This window comes from Dendrobates tinctorius, unplaced genomic scaffold (assembly GCF_039654945.1).
Source record: "Dendrobates tinctorius isolate UK_male_01 unplaced genomic scaffold, ASM3965494v1 ptg000189l, whole genome shotgun sequence".
Lineage (NCBI taxonomy): Eukaryota > Metazoa > Chordata > Amphibia > Anura > Dendrobatidae > Dendrobates > Dendrobates tinctorius.
The window spans coordinates 623,619-643,239 of record NW_027361856.1 but is presented as its reverse complement, the minus strand read 5'-3'; the positions used below and the strand labels follow the sequence as shown (position 1 = coordinate 643,239).

Sequence of the window (19,621 nt, the reverse complement as noted above, 5' to 3'; positions counted from 1 at the left end):
GGCGGTCGAAGTGTCCCTCAGTGCCGGTCTCCTCAGGGATCGCCTCAGAAGGGTCCAATCGTGCCGGCTCCCGAGTGCTGCTCACCGTGCTGTGGAATAAAAATAAAAAAAACAATTAAAATACTGACATGGTATGGCCCTGGCTGAAAAAATTTTTTACATATAACATTTTTTTTCACATGTGGTGTGTAATATTTACCTTCTGGTGACCATTGTTTCCCGGAGGAACAACAGGGCTTCTGCGTACTTGTACTTGCTCCTGCGTCCTCCAGATCCACTCGGGGCCCGCATCTCTTTATTGAACTCCTTCTTGAAACGATCTCTCACAGACCGCCACCGATTCACAATTCTGTTCCCTGAAACGAGAAAGGAGTGGTTAGTATACAACATCAGTGTTTCCCAAACTCCAGTCCTCATGGTCCCCAGGGGTCATGTTTTCAGGATTTCTATAGTAAATAGAAATCCTGAACACATGATCCGTGGGGACCACGAGGACTGGAGTTCGGGAAACACTGGTTTACATCAAGCAACCGGTACTGTATATACTTACGCTCTTTAATCTGGGCCCGAGCTTCGAGGTCCTCCCAGCGGCCAACAAGGAGCGAACAGATTTCCTCCCAGAGTCGTCGGGTAACGATCAGGTCAGCGTGGCGGCGGTCAGCCATATTCCAGAGCGGCTCCCTTTCTCTGACGAGATCGATGAGGCGGTCCACATCAATCCCTCCATCCTCACCGTCAGAGTCGGGAGCACGCTGTGAAGGCTGTTAAAGAAAAAGACAAAAATAACATAATTAGCCTCCACAAAAGAAATGAAATAAAAAGTGCAAAAAAACAAAGCAAAAATATTTATACTTACACGCTGGTGACCGCCGCGTTGCTGTCGCCGACGACCCTGGGAGGCACTGCGAGGACCTCTTGGCCAAGCACCAGATTGGGAAGACTAGAGAAGAAAACAAAAAATGTTATGTCTTTGGATGTAGGCATTTGTTTGCTGTGTGTGGTCTGCAGAACATTGTTTTCTATGTGTTGTGTGTAGTGTGATGTTGTGTTTCTGCGTTTGATGCAAAAAACTTACCAATTGTGAGCCCACTCCAGGTGTCTGTCCACCCCTTCCTTCTTCTTCTGGGAGCTCCTCTTCATCTTGTGATTCCTGTTTTGAAATAAAAGGCAATGAATAGACATATATTACAGAGAAGATGGATTTTGGAAATAAAAACTTACCGTCAAACGCTGACGATGCGAGGGAGGGCTCCCAGAAGATGATGTGCTGTCTTCCTGGTGGCCACACTCCATGCCTGTGGGTGGTGTTCCAGCTGCTGCCATTGCTGCTGCTGCAGCTGCTGCATCTATTGGGCGGCTGTTGAATAAAGAGAAACAAAGGGCCAATGAATATCTTGATATTCAATAGCCCTAGTTTGGAGGAATGGGTTATTTGATAATTACCGTCTCTCATCTGCTGCTGGCCTCCCCTCCTCAGCATGTTCTATTTGCTGCTCCATTTGGGGTGGTGGTGGTGCGGATGGTGCTGCAGTGGTCTCCTGCCTTCTCCTGCGCCTGGTTGCTGTCTTGGGTGGCATGTTGGGTGTGGCTGTGGGTCCCACTGTCTTGCTTTTATATATGTCTTGTGGGCAGAGCTACTGAGCATGCTCAGACCAAAAAACCGGATCCGGCTTTCGCCGGATCCGGCGCATTGCGGCGCTCATAGGCTTTCATTGTGTGAAAAAGCCGGACGCGCCGGATCCGGCGAAAACCGGATGAAACGCATGGCCATCCGGCGCGATCCGGCGCAAATGCAAGTCAATGGGGGGAAACCGGATCCGGCATTGCATTTCGCCGGATCCGGTTTCTGTCAAAAGCGCCGGATCGCGCCTGACGGCGAAAACCTGATGTGTGAAAGAGGCCTAAAGCGTCACCGATTTTGTGGTTTTTTTTTTCCATTCTTTATGGTTGGGGTTAGGAGTAGGGTTAGGGCTGTGTTGGGGTAAGAGTTGGGTTTAGGGCTGTGTTGGGGTTAGGGTTAGAATTGGGGGGTTTCCACTGTCAAGGCACATCAGAGGGTCTCCAAACACGACATGGTCACCGCTGTCGATTCCAGCCAATTTTGCGTTCAAAAAGTCAGACGGTGCTGCCTCCCTTCTGAGCCCTGCCACGTGCCCAAATAGTGGATTTCGCACACATATGGGGTATAGGTGTACTCAAGAGAAATTTCATAACAAATTTTGTGGTCCATTTTATCCTGATACCCTTCTGAAAATAAACAAGTTTGGGTCTAAAGTAAATTTTTTGTGAGAAAAGTTAAATGTTATTTTTTTCTATCCACATTGCTTTAGTTCCTGTGAAGCACGTGAAGGGTTAATAAACTTCTTGAATGTGATTTTGAGCACCTTGAGGGGTACAGTTTTTAGAATGGTGTCACTTTTGGGTATTGTGATGTGGTCCTTAAAAAAAACTACTTTGTGTGACTTGACGCTCTGATTTAAGGGCACAAATATTAAAAGTTTGAATATTGCAAAATTTCAACATTTTTTTGCCAAATTTTGTTTATTTTCATAAATGCAAGTCTTATCAAAGAAATTTTACCACTAGCATGAAGTACAATATGTCATGAAAAAAAAACAGTCTCATGATCAGTGGGATCCGTTGAAACGTTCCAGAGTTACCACATAAGTGAAAATGGTCAGAATTGTAAAAATTGGCTTGGTCATTAAGGTCAAAATTGGCTCGGTCACTAAGGGGTTAAAGCACCACTCCAGTGTGTTTTAGTTTTTATTTTCCTGATGAAGTGGTGTAACTAATCTTAAGTCTTCTCCTGCTTCTAGCTCTGTTCTGGTCTTTCATGTGCAGGTCATGACCTGCGGGATCGCTCCAGTGTTTGCTGGGTGATCCGGAAGTCACTACTCAAATCATTGTAAGCCTATGAGAGCCAAAACAAGGCTCTCGTAGACTTACATTGAGAGCTTGGGACCGTTACTTCTAACTTCTGGTAGGTCACAATTTAAGGTAACAAGATTATGGCGTAAGACCGAAGCGGCGCCAGGAATAGCTGAAGACAGCAGTTGGTAAATATAACACTAGGGTCAGAAAACTCAGATTAGTGGTTCAACTTCAGTGCTGAACTTTTGATTGACTCCACTTATTTTACCACATATTGTACTAGAAAATAAGAAAAAAAATCCAAGTGCGACGAAATTTTTTAAAAAAAGTGCCATGCCCGTTTTTTATTTTAAGAATTTTTTTTATTTACCATGTTCACTGTTATGAACTGGTCACCGAGGAGGATGGCAGGAATAGGCTAGGCCACCAGGAGACCAGAAAGGTTGGTAACGTAGCGGATTGCAGACCCCTAATCCTAACAACACAACTAGCAGTAGCCATGGGGCGTACCTACGATGCCCTAGATGCCTCGGAACAGTCGGAGAGCTAGCTAAGCAAGAAAGGTGAAATCTAAACTGCCCGGAGTAGAACCCCAAAGGAATAGATAGCCTCCAAACATATATTGTCGGTGAGACAAGATGAGACACAAACACAGGCAGAAAATAGACTGAGCAAATGATGGGGCCCAAACTGACTAGATAGGAAAGGAAAGACAATGTCTGCAATCACACAAAAGCCCTAAAAAATCCAACACGTCTGATGTACAAAAAACACTGAGGTCTCACAACCTCTCCCCCACTATATGAGCATTCTGGTGAGAACTGGCAGCAAAGCAAAAGAGACTAATATAACAGGGGACTGAACAAACTGACACAAACTGTAACATATGGAGCGGGGTCCAGCACAGCCCCAGCAGGGAGCTCGCTGAACCCTCACAGCAAAGCAGAAAGAGGCAAAACCAGATCAGATGCGAAGGATTAGCAAATGAACAACTTAACTGAAAAATGCAGGATCAGGCAGGAGACAACAGACCTCAGAATGCACAGGGAGAAACTAATCACCAGCAGCCACTGAAGGAAGCTTGCTCACTTAAATACTCCAGTCAGTAACCCCAGATTTCCAATCATCGTCGTCAAGTGGCAGACTTCGGCCAGCTCCACTACCCACAGTAACCACCAGAGGGAGCCCCGACTCAGAAGTCATATCGAGAGCGTTCACAACAGTTCACTATATGATAAAAATGACCTGGCAATATGACTTCCATGTACAGTTGTGCTCAAAAGTTTACATACCCCGGCAAAATTTTTGCTTTCTTGGCCTTTTTTCAGAGAATATGAATAACACCAAACCTTTTTCTCCACTCATGGTTAATGGTTGGGTAAAGCCATTTATTGTCAAACTACTGTGTTTTCTCTTTTTAAATAATAATGACAACCCAAAACATCCAAATGACCCTGATCAAAAGTTCACATACCCCATTTATTAATACCATATATTGCCCCCTCTAGCATCAATGACAGCTTGAAGTCTTTTGTGGTAGTTGTGGATGAGGTTATTTATTTTCTCAGATGGCAAAGCTGTCCACTCTTGGCAAAAAGCCTCCAGTTCCTGTAAATTCCTGAGCTGTCTAGCATGAACTGTGTGCTTGAGATCTCCACAGAGTGGTTCAATGATATTGAGGCCAGGAGACTGAAATGGCCACTCCAGAACCTTCACTTCATCCAATGACAGGTTGACTCGGCCTTATGTTTTGAATCATTGTCATGTTGGAACGTCCAAGTACGTCCCCATGTGCAGCTTCCGGGCTTATGATTGCAAATTTTGCCTCCAGTATTTGATAACCTGCTGCATTCATCTTTTCTTCAACGTTGACCAAGTTTCCTGTGCCTTAGTAGCTCACAGCCCCCAAAACATCAGCTATCCACCTCCATATTTTACAGTAGGAATGGTGTTCCTTTTATCATAGGCCTTGTTGACCTCTCTCCAAATGTAACGTTTATGGTTGTGCCAAAAAGTTCAATTTTGGTCTCATCACTGCAAATTGCCTTGTTCCAGAGGTTTTGAGGCATGTCTCTATGCTGTTATGCATATTGTAGGCAAGATACTTTGTGGTATTTGCACAGTAATGGCTTTCTTCTGGCGAATCGACCATGAAGCCCATTTTTCTTTAAGTGCCTCCTTACTGTGCATCTTGAAATAGCCACACCGCTGGTTTTCAGAGAGTCTAGTATTTCAGCTGATGTTGTTTGTGGGTTTTTCTTTGCATCCCAAACAATTTTCCTGGCAGTTGTGGGCGAAATTTTTGTTGGTCTATCTGACAATGGTTTTGTTTTTACAGAGCACCTGTTTTTCCTTTTGTTAATCACAGTTTGAACGCTGCTGATTGGCATTATCGATTCCTTGGAAAACTTTTTGTATACCTTTCCTGTTTTATACAGTTCAACTACCTTTTCCTGTACATCCATTGACAATTCTTTTGCTTTCCCCATGATTCACAATACAGAAACGTCCGTGGCTGGATGAAAGATGCAAGAGTCTGTCTGGATAGCAGAAACTCATTCAGCTTTTACGCACACACACTGATTACAAGCAAACAGGTCACAGGTGAGGATGTTACCTTTAGTAGCCATTAGAGATGAGCGACTTTGCCTTTTTTAGGGTCGAGCCGGGTTTCATGAAACCCGACTTTCTCAAAAGTCGAGTCGAACGAAATCGGCCGACTATCGTGAAAAGTTGAAGGTCCGACTGAAACACGAAACCCAATGCAAGTCAATGGGGAAGCAAAGTCGGCAGGGAATGGAGGACAGTTAACACACCTACATGCCGGACCGCTTTTTTAAAGTGCGCGAAATCTCTCTCTCTCCCCCCGGACGCTGCACGTCTTCTCATTGCTCAGTGGCTGAAAAACGTCACGTGCAAGCATTCTGGGAAATATGACTTTGGCGCTCGTTTTGCCGACCGCATGGCCGACTTGACACTGTGGTCGGGTTTCGGTCAGCGAGACCCGACTTTGCCATAAGTCGGCGACTTATGAATCTGGCCGACCTGTTTCGCTCAACTCTAGTAGCCATTCAAACCCATTTGTGTCAACTTCTGTGCATGTTATCAGGCCAAAATCACCAGGGTATGTAAACCTTTGATCAGGGTCATTTGCATGTTTTGGGTTGTCATTATGATTAAAAAGAAAAAACACAGTAATTTGACAATAAATGGCTTCACCCAACCACTAACCATGAGTGGAGAAAAAGTTTTGGTGTTATCATTCATATTCTCTGAAAAAAGGCCAAGAAAGCAAAAATTCTGCCAGGGTATGTAAACTTTTGAGCACAACTGTAAGTATGCAGATATAAAGCGTATAGTTTGTTTCAATATTATTTAAGTGTTTAAATAAAAAATAAAAAATTTGTATGATAAAGAGTTTGCTTTTGATGCCATTTTCATTTTTTGGTAAATATGTTGCTTTGATCGCCTCTTGCTCAATTTTATTGCAGTGATGTGGCGGCCCAAAAAATGTAATCCTGATGTTTTTTTTTCATTATGCAGTTTAACGATTGGATTAATTTATTTTATATTTTGATAGATTAGCCTTTTCTGAATACAGCGATACCAAAAATGTATATTTTATTTAACTTTTTTTTTTACTGTATTTAATTGTCCTTTTAGAGGACTTTAAAGCTGCGATTGCCCGATTGCTTGTGCTTATACATAGCAGTGCTTCATACTATGTATAACAGAAATCACAGTCTCCTATGAAAGCCAGCCAAATGCTGACATTCACAGGTGGGTCATAATAACAGGCAAGAGGGTGTTCAGCAGCCCCTGGTTGTCAGTGCAACCCATTACATCAGCCATAACGTGCGTGGAAAGAAATGGGCTCGGCATGTGATCCCGCATCAAATCGTGCAGAGGTTAAGTGCTGCTAGTGGATTTTAAAGTTGTTTTGATCTCAGCTATTTTTTCTTAGTATTTTGTATGTTCATCCTTTTATAATTACAGCAGTCTCTGTGGTTATCAGTAGACGTCATTTCAGTTCTTCAGAAAAGTCTTGAGTTTTCTTTTACAACAGGCTGCTAAAGTTTCCTAATTCTGCAGATCCAGCACATTTGGCGATGCAATAATCTGGAGTGTCCACTTCATCCTTAGTTCTGTGTGAATATCTCTATATACACAAAATAACCTAATGTATTGAAATCAGTTTGTTGGTAGAAATGTTTAAAAAAAAATGTTAAAAATAAATAATTGTTTTACATCCCTAGTTATATATTTTTTACAACATAGTCGAGAAGTTTTGATTGTTAACTTTATGAATATTCTTTAAGTATCCTGTCTGGCCGTATTTTCCAGAGTTCATGGCAGGTCTTGTCTAACATAAGAAGAAGAACAAGATTTCCTATAACTCCAATAAAACCAAGAGGTAAACCCTCCAAACAAAAGCCTAGCAACAATCCTAATCCGCCCAGGCCTATAAATGTACATAAAAAGTGGAAGGAAATGAATTTAGAAACAGTTAGGCACAGGAAAGGCTCTAGCTGAGATGTGTAGTAGACCTTGGATTAGTTTCCTAGAACCCTCCACATCCTTTGTGTGTGTCCGGAAATCCTTTTAGGCATAGTAAATGTTCTTGCAGGGAATTGTTTCTAATTTTAGCTGTAAGGAAAATACCGGTGCATTACATATAACTGATCTATAGATCCTTTCCACTCTGTCACAGACATTTAGGCTCTGAAGTCGATTTGGTAGATACGTGGGGGCGACTGTGTTTTCTCTACCTGATCTATTCTCAGTCAACTGTATACTTCTTGGTTGCATTCTGAAGCATTTTGGTGCACTTTGGTTTAGGATCACTTTCCTTTCCAGATTCCATTTTTTTTTTTTTTTTCAAAGTACAAATGTCCGTTGAAGAAGAATAGTCTCTTACTTTAATTATTAATAGATGCTAAGTGCTATTTAGAAAGGCAGAGTGTCTGTTGTCTGCCTATATGCTAAATATTAAACACTTCAGCTTTGTCCTTGTGCAGGCCCCATGCCGTATTGGAGGTTAACCACCCGATTTCTCTTTCATTAGGCGGTTGAACAAATCTCTGGCGTCTCAGACAACTATAATGCTACGTACTAAATCTGCTCATGAAATAGCTTGAGCAAGTAATGCAATGTAATATTCTAGAAATATGGATTTATGGATCCCTTATTAACATCTTATTTACAAAATTTAGGCAAGCCGAAGACCTGAGAATTTCGGTGGCAGGTCTATTGAGTAATATCAGATCTAAAGTTATTAACAGACTGCGTCCCGAGATTTGCCCTCAGAGGAAATAGACTATTAGAAAGTGAGATAAGGGTCCTGGTAGCATCCAGACCGTTTTAATATTTTTAAACCAAATCAAGTTTAATGATTAGATACAAAGAATCAGATACATTGCGGATACAGCAAATTAGAAGATTTGATGTCCAATAAATCATTAGCAGGAACAATTGTAAATATGTTGAGTACATAATCTACCCGAAAATGTTTTGAGCTTTCCACTACAGCTCTGGCGTATGTAGATATTTTTTTAAAGCAAGGGAGAGACTTATCCACTATCTCCATAGCAAGATAGTTGCTCCTCTTGATGACTTCCACACATTTTCAGGCTGCAAAGTAGAACCTCCGTCAGTCATAAGCTATCTACAGCCGTTTAGTATTGTTCAGGGTAAACAAATAATCAAGTCTTGGCTATTTTTTATTACATCACAGCTTACACTAACAGATTGTAGAATTCAAGTGTATACATTACTATAAAGCAGTTTACAGAGACGTAACCCTGTATAATCCAATAAAACATAAATTTCATTAAACTATTAAAAACATCAAACCCTCATAGACATAAGTGACAAAAATAACAAAATATACAAATAGATGTCAGTCAAACAAGTTCCCACAGTTTTAAGATATTCCCAGAAGAGAGCAATAACAAATTATCTCCAAAAGGAGGGATAGTGGCACAAGGCAACAAAGTGAGCACAGAAGCAGGGAAAAGCTGTCAGGCTTTCTAACAGACCAGAATAAATTATATCCAAAATAAAGCAACCTATGGCAACCTAATGGATAAACCCCTACCTTGCCATTTCCAGATCGATAACTTTTTTTGTTTTTCCATCAATATGGCCGTGTGGGGGCTTATTTTTTGCGGGACAAGTTGTACTTTTGAACGACACCATTGGTTTCGTGTACTCGAAAACAGGAAAAAAATTCCAAGTGAGGTGAAATTGCAAAAAAAGTGCAATCCCACACTTGTTTTTTGTTTGGCATGTTTGCTAGGTTCACAAAATGCTTAAACTGACCTGCCATTATGATTATCCGGGTCATTACGAGCTCATAGACACCAAACATGTCTAGGTTCTCTTTTATTTGAGTCATGAAAACAAAATTCCAAAGTTTGCTAAAAAAAACAAATTGCACAATTTTCCAAGACCTGTAGCGTCTCCATTTTTCGTGATCTCGGGTTGGGTGCAGGCTTATTTTTTGCATGTCGAGCTGACGTTTTTAATGATACCTCTTTTGTGCAGATACGTTCTTTTGATTGCCCGTTATTGCATTTTAATGCAATGTCGCGGTGACCAAAAAAAGTTATTCTGGCGTTTTGATTCTTTTTATCGCTACGCCATTTAGCGATCAGGTTAATTTTTTTTTTTTATTGTTCGGGCGATACTGAACGCGGCAAAAACAAATATGTGTAGGTTTCATTTTTATTTTATTTTGATTGGGGAGAAAGGAGGTAATTTGAACTTTTATGATTTTATTTTTATATTTTTAAATACTTTTTTTTTTTTTTTTTACTTTTGGCATGCTTCAATAGCCTCACGATCATTCTTGCTACATATAGGTGATGCTCAAATCACCTCTATGCAGCAGAATTGCAGACTTGCTATGAGAGCCAACCACAGGCAGCGTGAATCAAAGGATAACCACTTCTATTCCCTTCTGTGATTTTTCTGATGTCTCTGTATCTCTTGCGATTTCCTGATGACAATCTGTGACACTAAGCTCAGTGGCCACTTACGTATGAGAACATCCTGCTGGAAGCCTCACAATGGGAAACAAGGAGAATTAGAGCAACTAACATAGGAAGAGAGATATGATTTCATGATCATCACTGAAACTTGGTGTGATGATACACGTGATTGGAATACAAACCTTAAAGGCTACAACTTATTTATTAGAAACAGGATTAACAAGAAGGGAGAAGCTGTTCTATTGTATGTTAGGAAAACGTATATCTCCACAGAGATCCAAGCTTCAGAGACTGGTAGCTCTGTAGAAACTGTTTGGATAAGAAATCAAGGAGAGAAGAACATAAATGACACTATTGTAGGGGTTTAATATAGTCCACATGGACAAAATGAAGGTATGGATGAACTACTTTTGTTTACATGAGATGTCTCTATTCTCAAAAAAGTGCAACATATTGATCATGGGAGATTTTAACTTTCCAGATGTGTGAATTGTGAATCTCTCTCATGCAAAAGTATTGGGTCCAGAAAATTCTTATCTTCTTTTGCTGAAAACTTTATCTTTCAAAAAGTAGAAGCGCGAACAAGAGTATTTGGAATCTTGTACCTAAATCTTACCAACAGGTAGGAAATGGTTGAGGGAGTAAAGGTGGCTGGGAATTTAGGAGGCAGTGATCCTGCTATCCTCAAATTTTAGATTACAAGAGGAGGAAGACCAGCTAGGTCTCAAACTTTAAGGTTGAACTTCAGAAAGGCAGATTTTAATGGACTCCGAGGGTAGGAAATGTCCAATGGTTGGATATTCTATAGGACAGAAATGCCCAAGAAGGATGGGAGTTTGTGCTAAATGAAATTCTCACCGCACAATCTGTTACAATTCTGAAAAGAAGGAACAATTGGAAGCATTTAAAGAGACTAGGGTGGATGAACACAACTTAATCACTTGTTGAATAGGAAAAAATAAATGTATATCAAATGGAAAGAGGGGGGCATATCTAAAAAAGATTATACAAGTGCTTCGCACTGAATTAGAGTATAATCAAAAAGTTAATTTATTTCAGTTCTTCAATACAAGAAGTGAAACTCATATATAGTCATTAAAAACAGAGTGATCTATTTCAAGTGTTTATTTCTGTTTATGTGGATAATTATGACTTACAGCCAATGAAAACCCAAAAGTCATTATCTCAGTAAATTAGAGTACTTTATAAAACCAGCTTGAAAAGTTATTTTAAAATCCGAAATGTTGGCCTACTGAAATGAATCGTATATACTCGTGTATAAGCCAAGATTTTCAGCACATTTTTTTGTGCTGAAAACGCCCCTCTTGGCTTATACACAAGTCATTGTCCAGAAAGTCAGTGATGGAGGAGGGGTGGCTGAGCAGAGGCTGTGGCACAGTGAAAGCTGCAGCCGCCGGTTAACAGAAGACATCATACTCGCCCTCCTCGTGCCATCACTGCATCTCTGTCTCGGCGCCGGCAGCTCTTCCTGTGCTCTGTGGTCACGTGGTACTGCTCACTAAGGTAATGAATATGCACACGTCTCCTCTCCCATAGACGTGAAGCACATATTCATTACCTTCATGAGCGGTACCACGTGACCGCTTAGCACAGGAGAGCTACCGCACCGGGACAACGGAGATGTGACGGCGGGTGGGGGGGTGGTGAACCATGCATACAACGATGAGATTGAGGGTGAGCCATGTAGGACCGGGGAGCCATGCATACAACAGGGGGAGCCACACATTGGTCAGGACGGAGGAGCCACACATACCAGGACAAAACGGGGGAGCCACATACAAGGACAGGATGGAGGGAGACACGCGTAGCAGGACATTGATAAAGAGACAATGCATACTCGGTTTATACTCGAGTCAATAAACTTACCCAGTTTTCCGTGGCAAAATTAGGTGCTTCGGCTTATGCTCAGGTCTGCTTATACTCGACTATAACCGGTATGTTTAGTAAATGCACTCAATACTTGGTCGGGGCTCCTTTTGCATCAAATACTGCATTAATGCGGCGTGGCATGGAGGCAATTAGCCTGTGGCACTGCTGAGGTGCTATGGAAGCTCAGATTGCTTTGATAGCAGCCTTCAGCTCATCTGCATTTTTGGGTCTGGAGTCTCTCATCTTCCTCTTGACAATACCCCATAGATTCTCTATGGGGTTAAGGTCAGGAAAGTTTGCTGGCGAATCAAGCACAGTGATACTGTTGTTTTTAAACCAGGTATTGGTGCTTTTGGCAGTGTGGACAGGTGCCAAGTCCTGCTGGAGAATGAAATTTCCATCTCCCAAAAGATTGCCTGCAGAGGAAAGCATGAAGTGCTCTAAAATTTCCTGGTAGATGGCTGTGCTGGCTTTGGTCTTGATAAAATTTAGTGGACCTGCATCAGCAGATGACATGGCTCCCCAAACCATCACTGATTGTGGAAACTTCACTCTAGACCTCAAGCAGCTTGGATTGTGTGCCTTTCCCCTCTTCCTCCAGACTCTGGGTCCTTGATTTCCAAATGAAATGCAAAATTTACTTTAATCTGAAAGCAACACCTTGGACCACTGAGCAACAATACAATTCTTTTTCTCCTTGGCCCAGGTAAGACACTTCTGGCATTGTTTATTGGTCATGAGTGGCTTGACACAAGGAGTGCGACTCTGGATACGTCTGTATGTGCTTACTGTTTTAATGTTGAAGCAATGACTCCAGCAGCAGTCCACTCCTTGTGAATCTCCCCCAATTTTAGAATGGCTATTTCTTAATAATCTTTTCAAGACTGTGGTTATCCCGGTTGCTTGTGCATTTTTTTGTACCACACTTTTTCCTTCCACTCCACTTTCCATTAATATGCTTGGATACAGCACTCTGTGAACAGCCAGCTTCTATATTAATGACCTTTTGTGGCTTACTCTCCTTGTGGAGTGTGTCAATGACTGCCTTCTGGACATCTGTCAAGTCAGCAGTCTTCCCCATGATTGTGGAGCCTACTGAAACTGACTAAGGGACCTTTTTAAACGCTTAGGAAGCCTTTGCAGGTGTTTGTTAATTCTTCTTCTTTATTGAGATAAAGACTTTTGGATTTTCATTGGCTTTAATCATAAACATTAAAAGAGATAAACACTTGAAATAGATCACTCTGCAATAACTCTATATAATGTTTCACTTTGTATTGAAGAACTGAAATAAATTAACTTTTTGCTGATTTTCTAATTTTGTGAGAAGTACTTGCTATGCTGTTAGCAGGGAATGAAAGGCAAGAGTTAGAAGAGCTAAAGCCAGTAATGAAGTAAGGCTTACAAAGCAGATCAAAAGCAGCTAAAAAGAACTTTGGGGTATGTCAAAAGCAAAATAAAAGTCAAAGATGCTATAGGATTTTTACAGGTTGAATAGGGTGAAGTGGTCAAAAAATGATTTTGAGAAGGCCGAACTTTTAAATTCCTATTTTGCATCTGTGTTCTCGAAGAAAGCAAATGTAACATCAACTGATCTTCCATTGAAGGAATAAAAGAATAAAAAAAGCAAACACACTTCTAGGATGTCTTAAGAGAAGCATAGAGTATAGATCATGTGATGTTATTATTCCCCTCTACTCCTCCCTGGTCAGGCCTCATGTGGAATACTGTGTCCAATTCTGGGCACCGCATTTTAAAAAAGACATTTCAAAACTGGAGCAAGTTCAGAGAAGAGCTACCAGGATGGTAAGAGGACAGCAAAGTATGTCCAGAAAGAACGGTTAAAGGCTCTCAGAATGTTTAGCTTGCAAAAAAGAAGGCTAAGAGGAGACTTAGTAGTGGTCTATAAATATCTGAAGGGCTGTCACAGTGTACAGGGATCATCATTATTCTCATTTGCACATGGAAACACGAGAAGCAATGGGATGAAACTGAAAGGGAGAAGATACAGATTAGATATTGGGAAAAACTTTTTGACAATGAGGGTGATCAGTGAGTTGAACAGGCTGCCACAAGAGGTGGTGAGTTCTCCTTCTATGGAAGTGTTCAAACAGAGGCTGGATATACATCTGTCTGAGATGATCTGGTTTATTCAATCCTTTGCGTAGGTGATTGGACAAGATGACCTTTGAATTCACTTCCAATTCTAACATTCTATGATTCTATGATACTGTTGATCATTTGTTAGGTGTCACCTTGGTCTCATGATGGCAAAATGTGAACAACATGAAGTAAAGGACTGTTTAAAACCAATTCTAAGTGAACCCTGAAATGTATTGGCCAATCCATGGATCAAACATCTGTTGTGAATTTTGCCTTTATGATCCTTGTTAGAGAAGAGAAAGTTGAGCTGTGCAAAAAGTACTGAAACATTGAACAGTTGTACATTTCTATTCATAACTTTAGAGAAGATCACAATAAGTTCACCTGAAAAGGTTATAGTGCATTTTAGGTTCATTCGGAAATTTCACCCAAAAGACAAATATCCTTTTTGTTTAACTTTTTGTGAGTAGTGTATGGTGATGGTAGCATGACAGCAAACACAACAGCACCTATAACCTTATCCAAGCATGTTTGCTCATCACTGGGGAAGACCTAATTATGAAGATTAACGTCGCTTCTTGGGTCAAAATAGTGTGTGTACATGGCCGTCTCAGTCATTAAGTTATTGGTGTTTTTTTCAACTGGGTGAAAATAATATGAACAGACGTTGGGCCCACATGTACTGCAAAGCTGTGATGAAAGCTCCACTATGGATGACGCGCGGATACTGTATGGATCCGTGTTATGGCCCTTTGAAAAATGTGTGACTCTGTATGGCGCGTCCATATGGCTTTTATTGTTCCGTAAAAAAAACCCTTTAAGGGGAGAAAAAACCATTATACAGCGTGTGCCGGTAAATGCCATGCTTTATATAAAGTTAAAGGTACAGTGTATGCATATTGTCATCTACATAGATTGAGCAACTGAGTTATAGAAGAAAATGTTTGTGTTTTTTTTTGTATTTTGCTCCATATGTGTTAGTTGTGATGTGTAATTTGTACTATGTAGCATGTCATTTTATTTATTTTTTTTTTTTTAGGCAAGCAGAGTTTGAAGATATATGATGGTCATGATTCAGTAAAGCGGAATCAGCCTAGGATGATCTCAGTTCCAAGAATTGCAAAAAGTGAAGAAGTGGTGGTAAACTGAATCTTAATACCCATTTTACTTGCAATTGTTATGGAATATCTACCATGAAACTTCTTTTTTTTTTTTGCAAATTAATTCTGTTAAAATAGTAATATAATGTCACACTGTGATCCTTTTAAATTGTTTTTATGTATCCTTTTTAAAATGGCTATTAATCCATACTGATTATATTGATGAGGGGTCCCTGCCGTTGACAAATACTCAGTTTAATGGCATCTGCTGCTAGATGGCATGTTATTTTCATGTCACCTGTCCTACACATTATTGATTGTAACTGAAAAAAATTCACTGAAGCTATAGCAGTTTGCCGTTTTCCTTGGAACAGATTTGTATATTTTGATACTCAGCCTTTAAAAGAGAAACAGTGAAGTTAATACACTGAAAGAAATGACATGCTGTTTTTTTCCATGCAGTATGTGAATGAGACTTTTAGAACTTTCATTCTGCTGCCATAAAATTCCAAGTTTTTTCCACTCTTAAGGATGGACAGAAAAAATGTAGCAAAAAACTGCTACTTGTAAACAAGCCCGTAGACTCATTCGGAAACCCATTACTCGTTCAGAAACTTTTTACTCATTCACTACCAAATGATATTTAGTTTTAAAAGAATAAATATCAGGACACTAAAAAGTAAGAGATCTCAACTAAATGTACTCATCGGGAGATTATGTAATTTCATCACTATACAGTGCCTGCAAAAAAATCTTTACAGTTTACCAAGGCTGGACTCCAATGAAGGAGTAGAACATCTCAAGGAGGATCACAAGAAAATGGACAGCACGTGACTTAAATATGAGTGTCTGAGCAAAGGGTCTGAATACTTATGACCATGTGATATTTCAGTTTTTCTTTTTTTTAATAAATTTGCCATAATTTCTACATTTCTGTCTTTTTTCAGTCAAGATGGGGTGCAGAGTGTACATTAATGAGAAAAAAATGAACTTTTTTGAATTTACCAAATGGCTGCAATGAAACAAAGAGTAAAAAATTTAAAGGGGTCTGAATACTTTTTGTACCCTCTGTAGGTGAAAAAAAAAAGCTTAAGGCTATGTGCACACGTATGCAGAAAATTTCAGCATAAAAACCGGACTCCTTCTCAGAAACCGTGCGCTTTTTTTCTGCACGTTTTTGCGCAAAAAAAGCGCAGTTTTTATGCGTTTTTTTTTCCGCGCGGCCCCAGACACAAAGAAATGCAGAAAAATCTGTGAAATTAATGAGCATGCTGCGTTTTTACCGCAAAGCATTTTTTTCGCGGAAAAAACGCATCAATATGCACAAAAAGTGCAAAATGCATTAAAATGAATGGGAAGCTTCTTTTAAGCGTTTTTTAAGCGGATTTTTTGGCAAATCCGCGAAAAAAAACGCTGTGTGTGAACACAGCCTAAAAGTGCTCACAAAGCCCTCCATGGCTCAGCACCACCCTACATCTCCTCCCATGTTTCAGTATACCACCCTACCCGCGCCCTCCGTTCTGCTGATGACCTGAGATTAGCATCCTCAATAGTCAGAACCTCCCATTCCCGTCTCCAAGACTTTACACGTGCCGCACCAATTCTTTGGAATGCACTTCCCAGGTCAATACGATTAGTCCCCAATCCCCACAATTTTAAGCGTGTCCTGAAAACGCATTTATTCAGACTGGCCTACCGCCTCAACATATTAACCTAACCTATCCCTGTGTGGCACAGCCAAAAGTTTTACCATAACCAGGTTCCCCGCATCATGTTCCCACATGCTTTATGCCTCCATTAGCCCTCTGTGTCTGTACTGTTACACACTTAACATTATGACTGGTCCATACAATCAGGGTAACTGTTACCACCCACCTTTCGTGTCTCCCTCTTTCCTCATAGACTGTAAGCTTGCGAGCAGGGCCCTCTTTCCTCTTGGTATTTGTTATAATCTACTGTATGTGATTATTGTTATGCTGTAATGTCTATTGTCTGTACAAATCCCCTCTGAAATGTAAAGTGCTGCGGAATATGTCGGCGCTATAAAAATAAAATTTATTATTATTATTATTATAAGTGACATGCTACAGTTTTCCAAATAAGTCAGGGAAAAAAAAGCCCAATGTGTGTTCATGTGATTTCTGAAATCTCATATCTTTTGCTGGTACTGTAAAATGCAGCTCAAAATTTGCATAAAAAGAAAGTAAAAATGCAACTTGTGAACATAGCCTTAAATCTGCACAAAATCTGTCTGTCACAAATTAGCAACGTGTGCATCAGACTACAGGATTCTCCTTCACTTTGCTGGTCAAGACTCCCTGGGTTTTGTGGCACATCCAGATGGAAAAACACAACGAAAATGCGGTAAAAGCGCACACAGCCTAACTGAGCCCAGCTGCTCTTCCAAAATTCACAGCACAAGCCACAGAGAGCCACTGAGTTCAGTTATCGGTTGGAGCACTGTCTAAGGCTAGGTTCACATTTGTGGATGGCCGAGCTGTGGAGGTCTGCGGACTTCCTCAGTGAAGCTCCGCCCACTGCCGCACCTCTTCCATCAAGCTCCTCCTACTTTAGCTTCGCATACGTCTGCATGCGGCCTGCGTACCCTATCTTTAACATTGGGTACGCACTTCATACGGATGCCTCCGCATGCGTCGTTTTGACGATGCAGCGACCTGCGTCGAACGCAAAATGTTGGACTTTCATGCGGTCGCTGCATCGTCAAAACGACGCATGCGGAGGCATCCGCATACATCTGCACGACCTGCGTACCCAATGTTAAAGATAGGGTACGCCGGCCGCATACAGAAGTATGCGGAAGTAGGCAGAGCTTGATGGAGGAGGTGCGGCAGTGGGCGAAGCTTCTCGGGCGAAGTCCGCAGACCTCTGCAGCTCGGCCATCCGCAAATGTGAACCTAGCCTAAGTGATGCTGGGTGGCAGAGATTCAGCGCTAGATCCGGGGAGGGTGATTAAAGCCAGTTTGTTTTTTATAAAATAAAGTGCACCTGAGGACAGAGGTTTTCCAGAACTAGAAAACCCCTTTTACGTTACTTTAAAATCATTACCAATGCACATGAAGTACATTAAATGGCTAGTTAGATTTCAATACAGTGGAAATGTAACATTTTCTGTCTCCATATTGCAGGAAGCCTCCTTGAGGGCTTTTTACATTCCTGATGACCCACAAGACTATGAACTTCAGACACTGACTCAGCAAACGTTGGTTTCTGATGACATCATTAACAGGAATGGAGCTACAGATGATGGCAAAGGCAGTTCTGTGTTCAAGGAAACGACACCTGAGGCTTGGTTAATCAGGGCAAAGTTGAAGGAGCGAGAAGTCATCAAAGTTTATCCTGGCTGGATGAAGTAGGTAACATAACAAATTGACCTCATGGATATATACTGTGTGTGTGTGTGTGTGTGTGTATATGTGTGTATATATATATATATATATATATATATTTTACTATCAAGGGCCCCATCCTGGTGTGTGTGTGTATATGTATGTGTGTGTATTCTCGTCGTCAGCTTCCTGCTGGGCTTCCTGCTGGGGAGACGAGCGACGCGTGGACGCAGGCGGGAGGACGTCTTCATCGCCTCGTCTGACACGTAAGTAGCGACCCCCGACCCCTGCGATGTCGCTGGTGAGATCTGCCTGTGTGGCAGCTCACTAGCGACCACTTAGCGATGTACCAGCGATCCTGACCGCGTCATATCGCTGGTCGGGATCCCTGGTACATCGCTAAGGCTAGTTTCACACTAGCGTTTTGGAGCGCAGCGACGGCCTGCGCACGGCCGCCGCTAAGCCCCGCCCCCTGCCGCGCCCCCGCCGGTAGCTCCGCCCACCGGCGCATGACGCTGCATGCGCCCTGCGTCCCCTATCTTTATCACAGGGGGCGCAGGCCGTGCGCAGTATGCGTTTGGCGGCGCATGCGTCCTTTTGACGGTGCGCCGACCTGCGCCAAACGCAACCTGCTGCATTTTGGTTGCGTCGGCGCACCGTCAAAAAGGCGCATGCGCCGCCAAACGCATACTGCGCACGGCCTGCGCCCCCTGTGATAAAGATAGGGGACGCAGGGCGCATGCAGCGTCATGCGCCGGTGGGCGGAGCTACCGGCGGGGCGCGGCAGGGGGCGGGGCTTAGCGGCGGCCGTGCGCAGGGCGTCGCTGCGCTCCAAAACGCCTAAGTGTGACAGTACCTTTAAAGGCATCCCTGGTATGGAAGTTAGGGCAACTCCACTCAGCGTTCTGGTTCTGACACCAAGCTCTCTTAAAGGGATCCCCGGTATGGACGTCAGGGCAATTGCCTTCAAATGCTCTGGTACTGACCCCAGGCTCTCTTAAAGGGATCTCCTGTATGGAAGTTAGGGCAAATCCCTCAGCGCTCTGAATCTGACCCCAGGATTATATTAAAAGGATCATTGGTATGGAAGTCAGGGCAAATCCACTCAGCTCTCTGGTTCTGATCCCAGGCTCTCTTAAAGGGATCCCCGTAATGGAAGTGAGGGCACATCCACTCTGCGCTTTGGTACAGACCCCAGGCCTCTCTTAAAGGGATCTCCGGTATGGAAGTTAAGGTAAATCCCTCAGTGCTCTGATTCTCGGCCCAGGCTACTATTAAAGGGATCCCTGGTATGGAAGTTAGGGCCATTCCACTC

At 42.0% G+C, this 19,621-nt stretch overlaps 1 protein-coding gene across 1 annotated transcript in view; it reads left to right on the top strand.

Annotated features, from left to right (window-relative positions):
- The window catches only part of LOC141055619 (diacylglycerol kinase theta-like), a 202,420-nt gene that overhangs the window by 122,756 nt on the left and 60,043 nt on the right, over positions 1-19,621 (top strand). The window contains exons 8-9 of the mRNA XM_073552263.1: positions 14,899-14,999; positions 18,106-18,329. Coding sequence (XP_073408364.1) covers positions 14,899-14,999; positions 18,106-18,329 — 325 coding nt within the window. The remainder of the gene's footprint in view (positions 1-14,898; positions 15,000-18,105; positions 18,330-19,621) is intronic.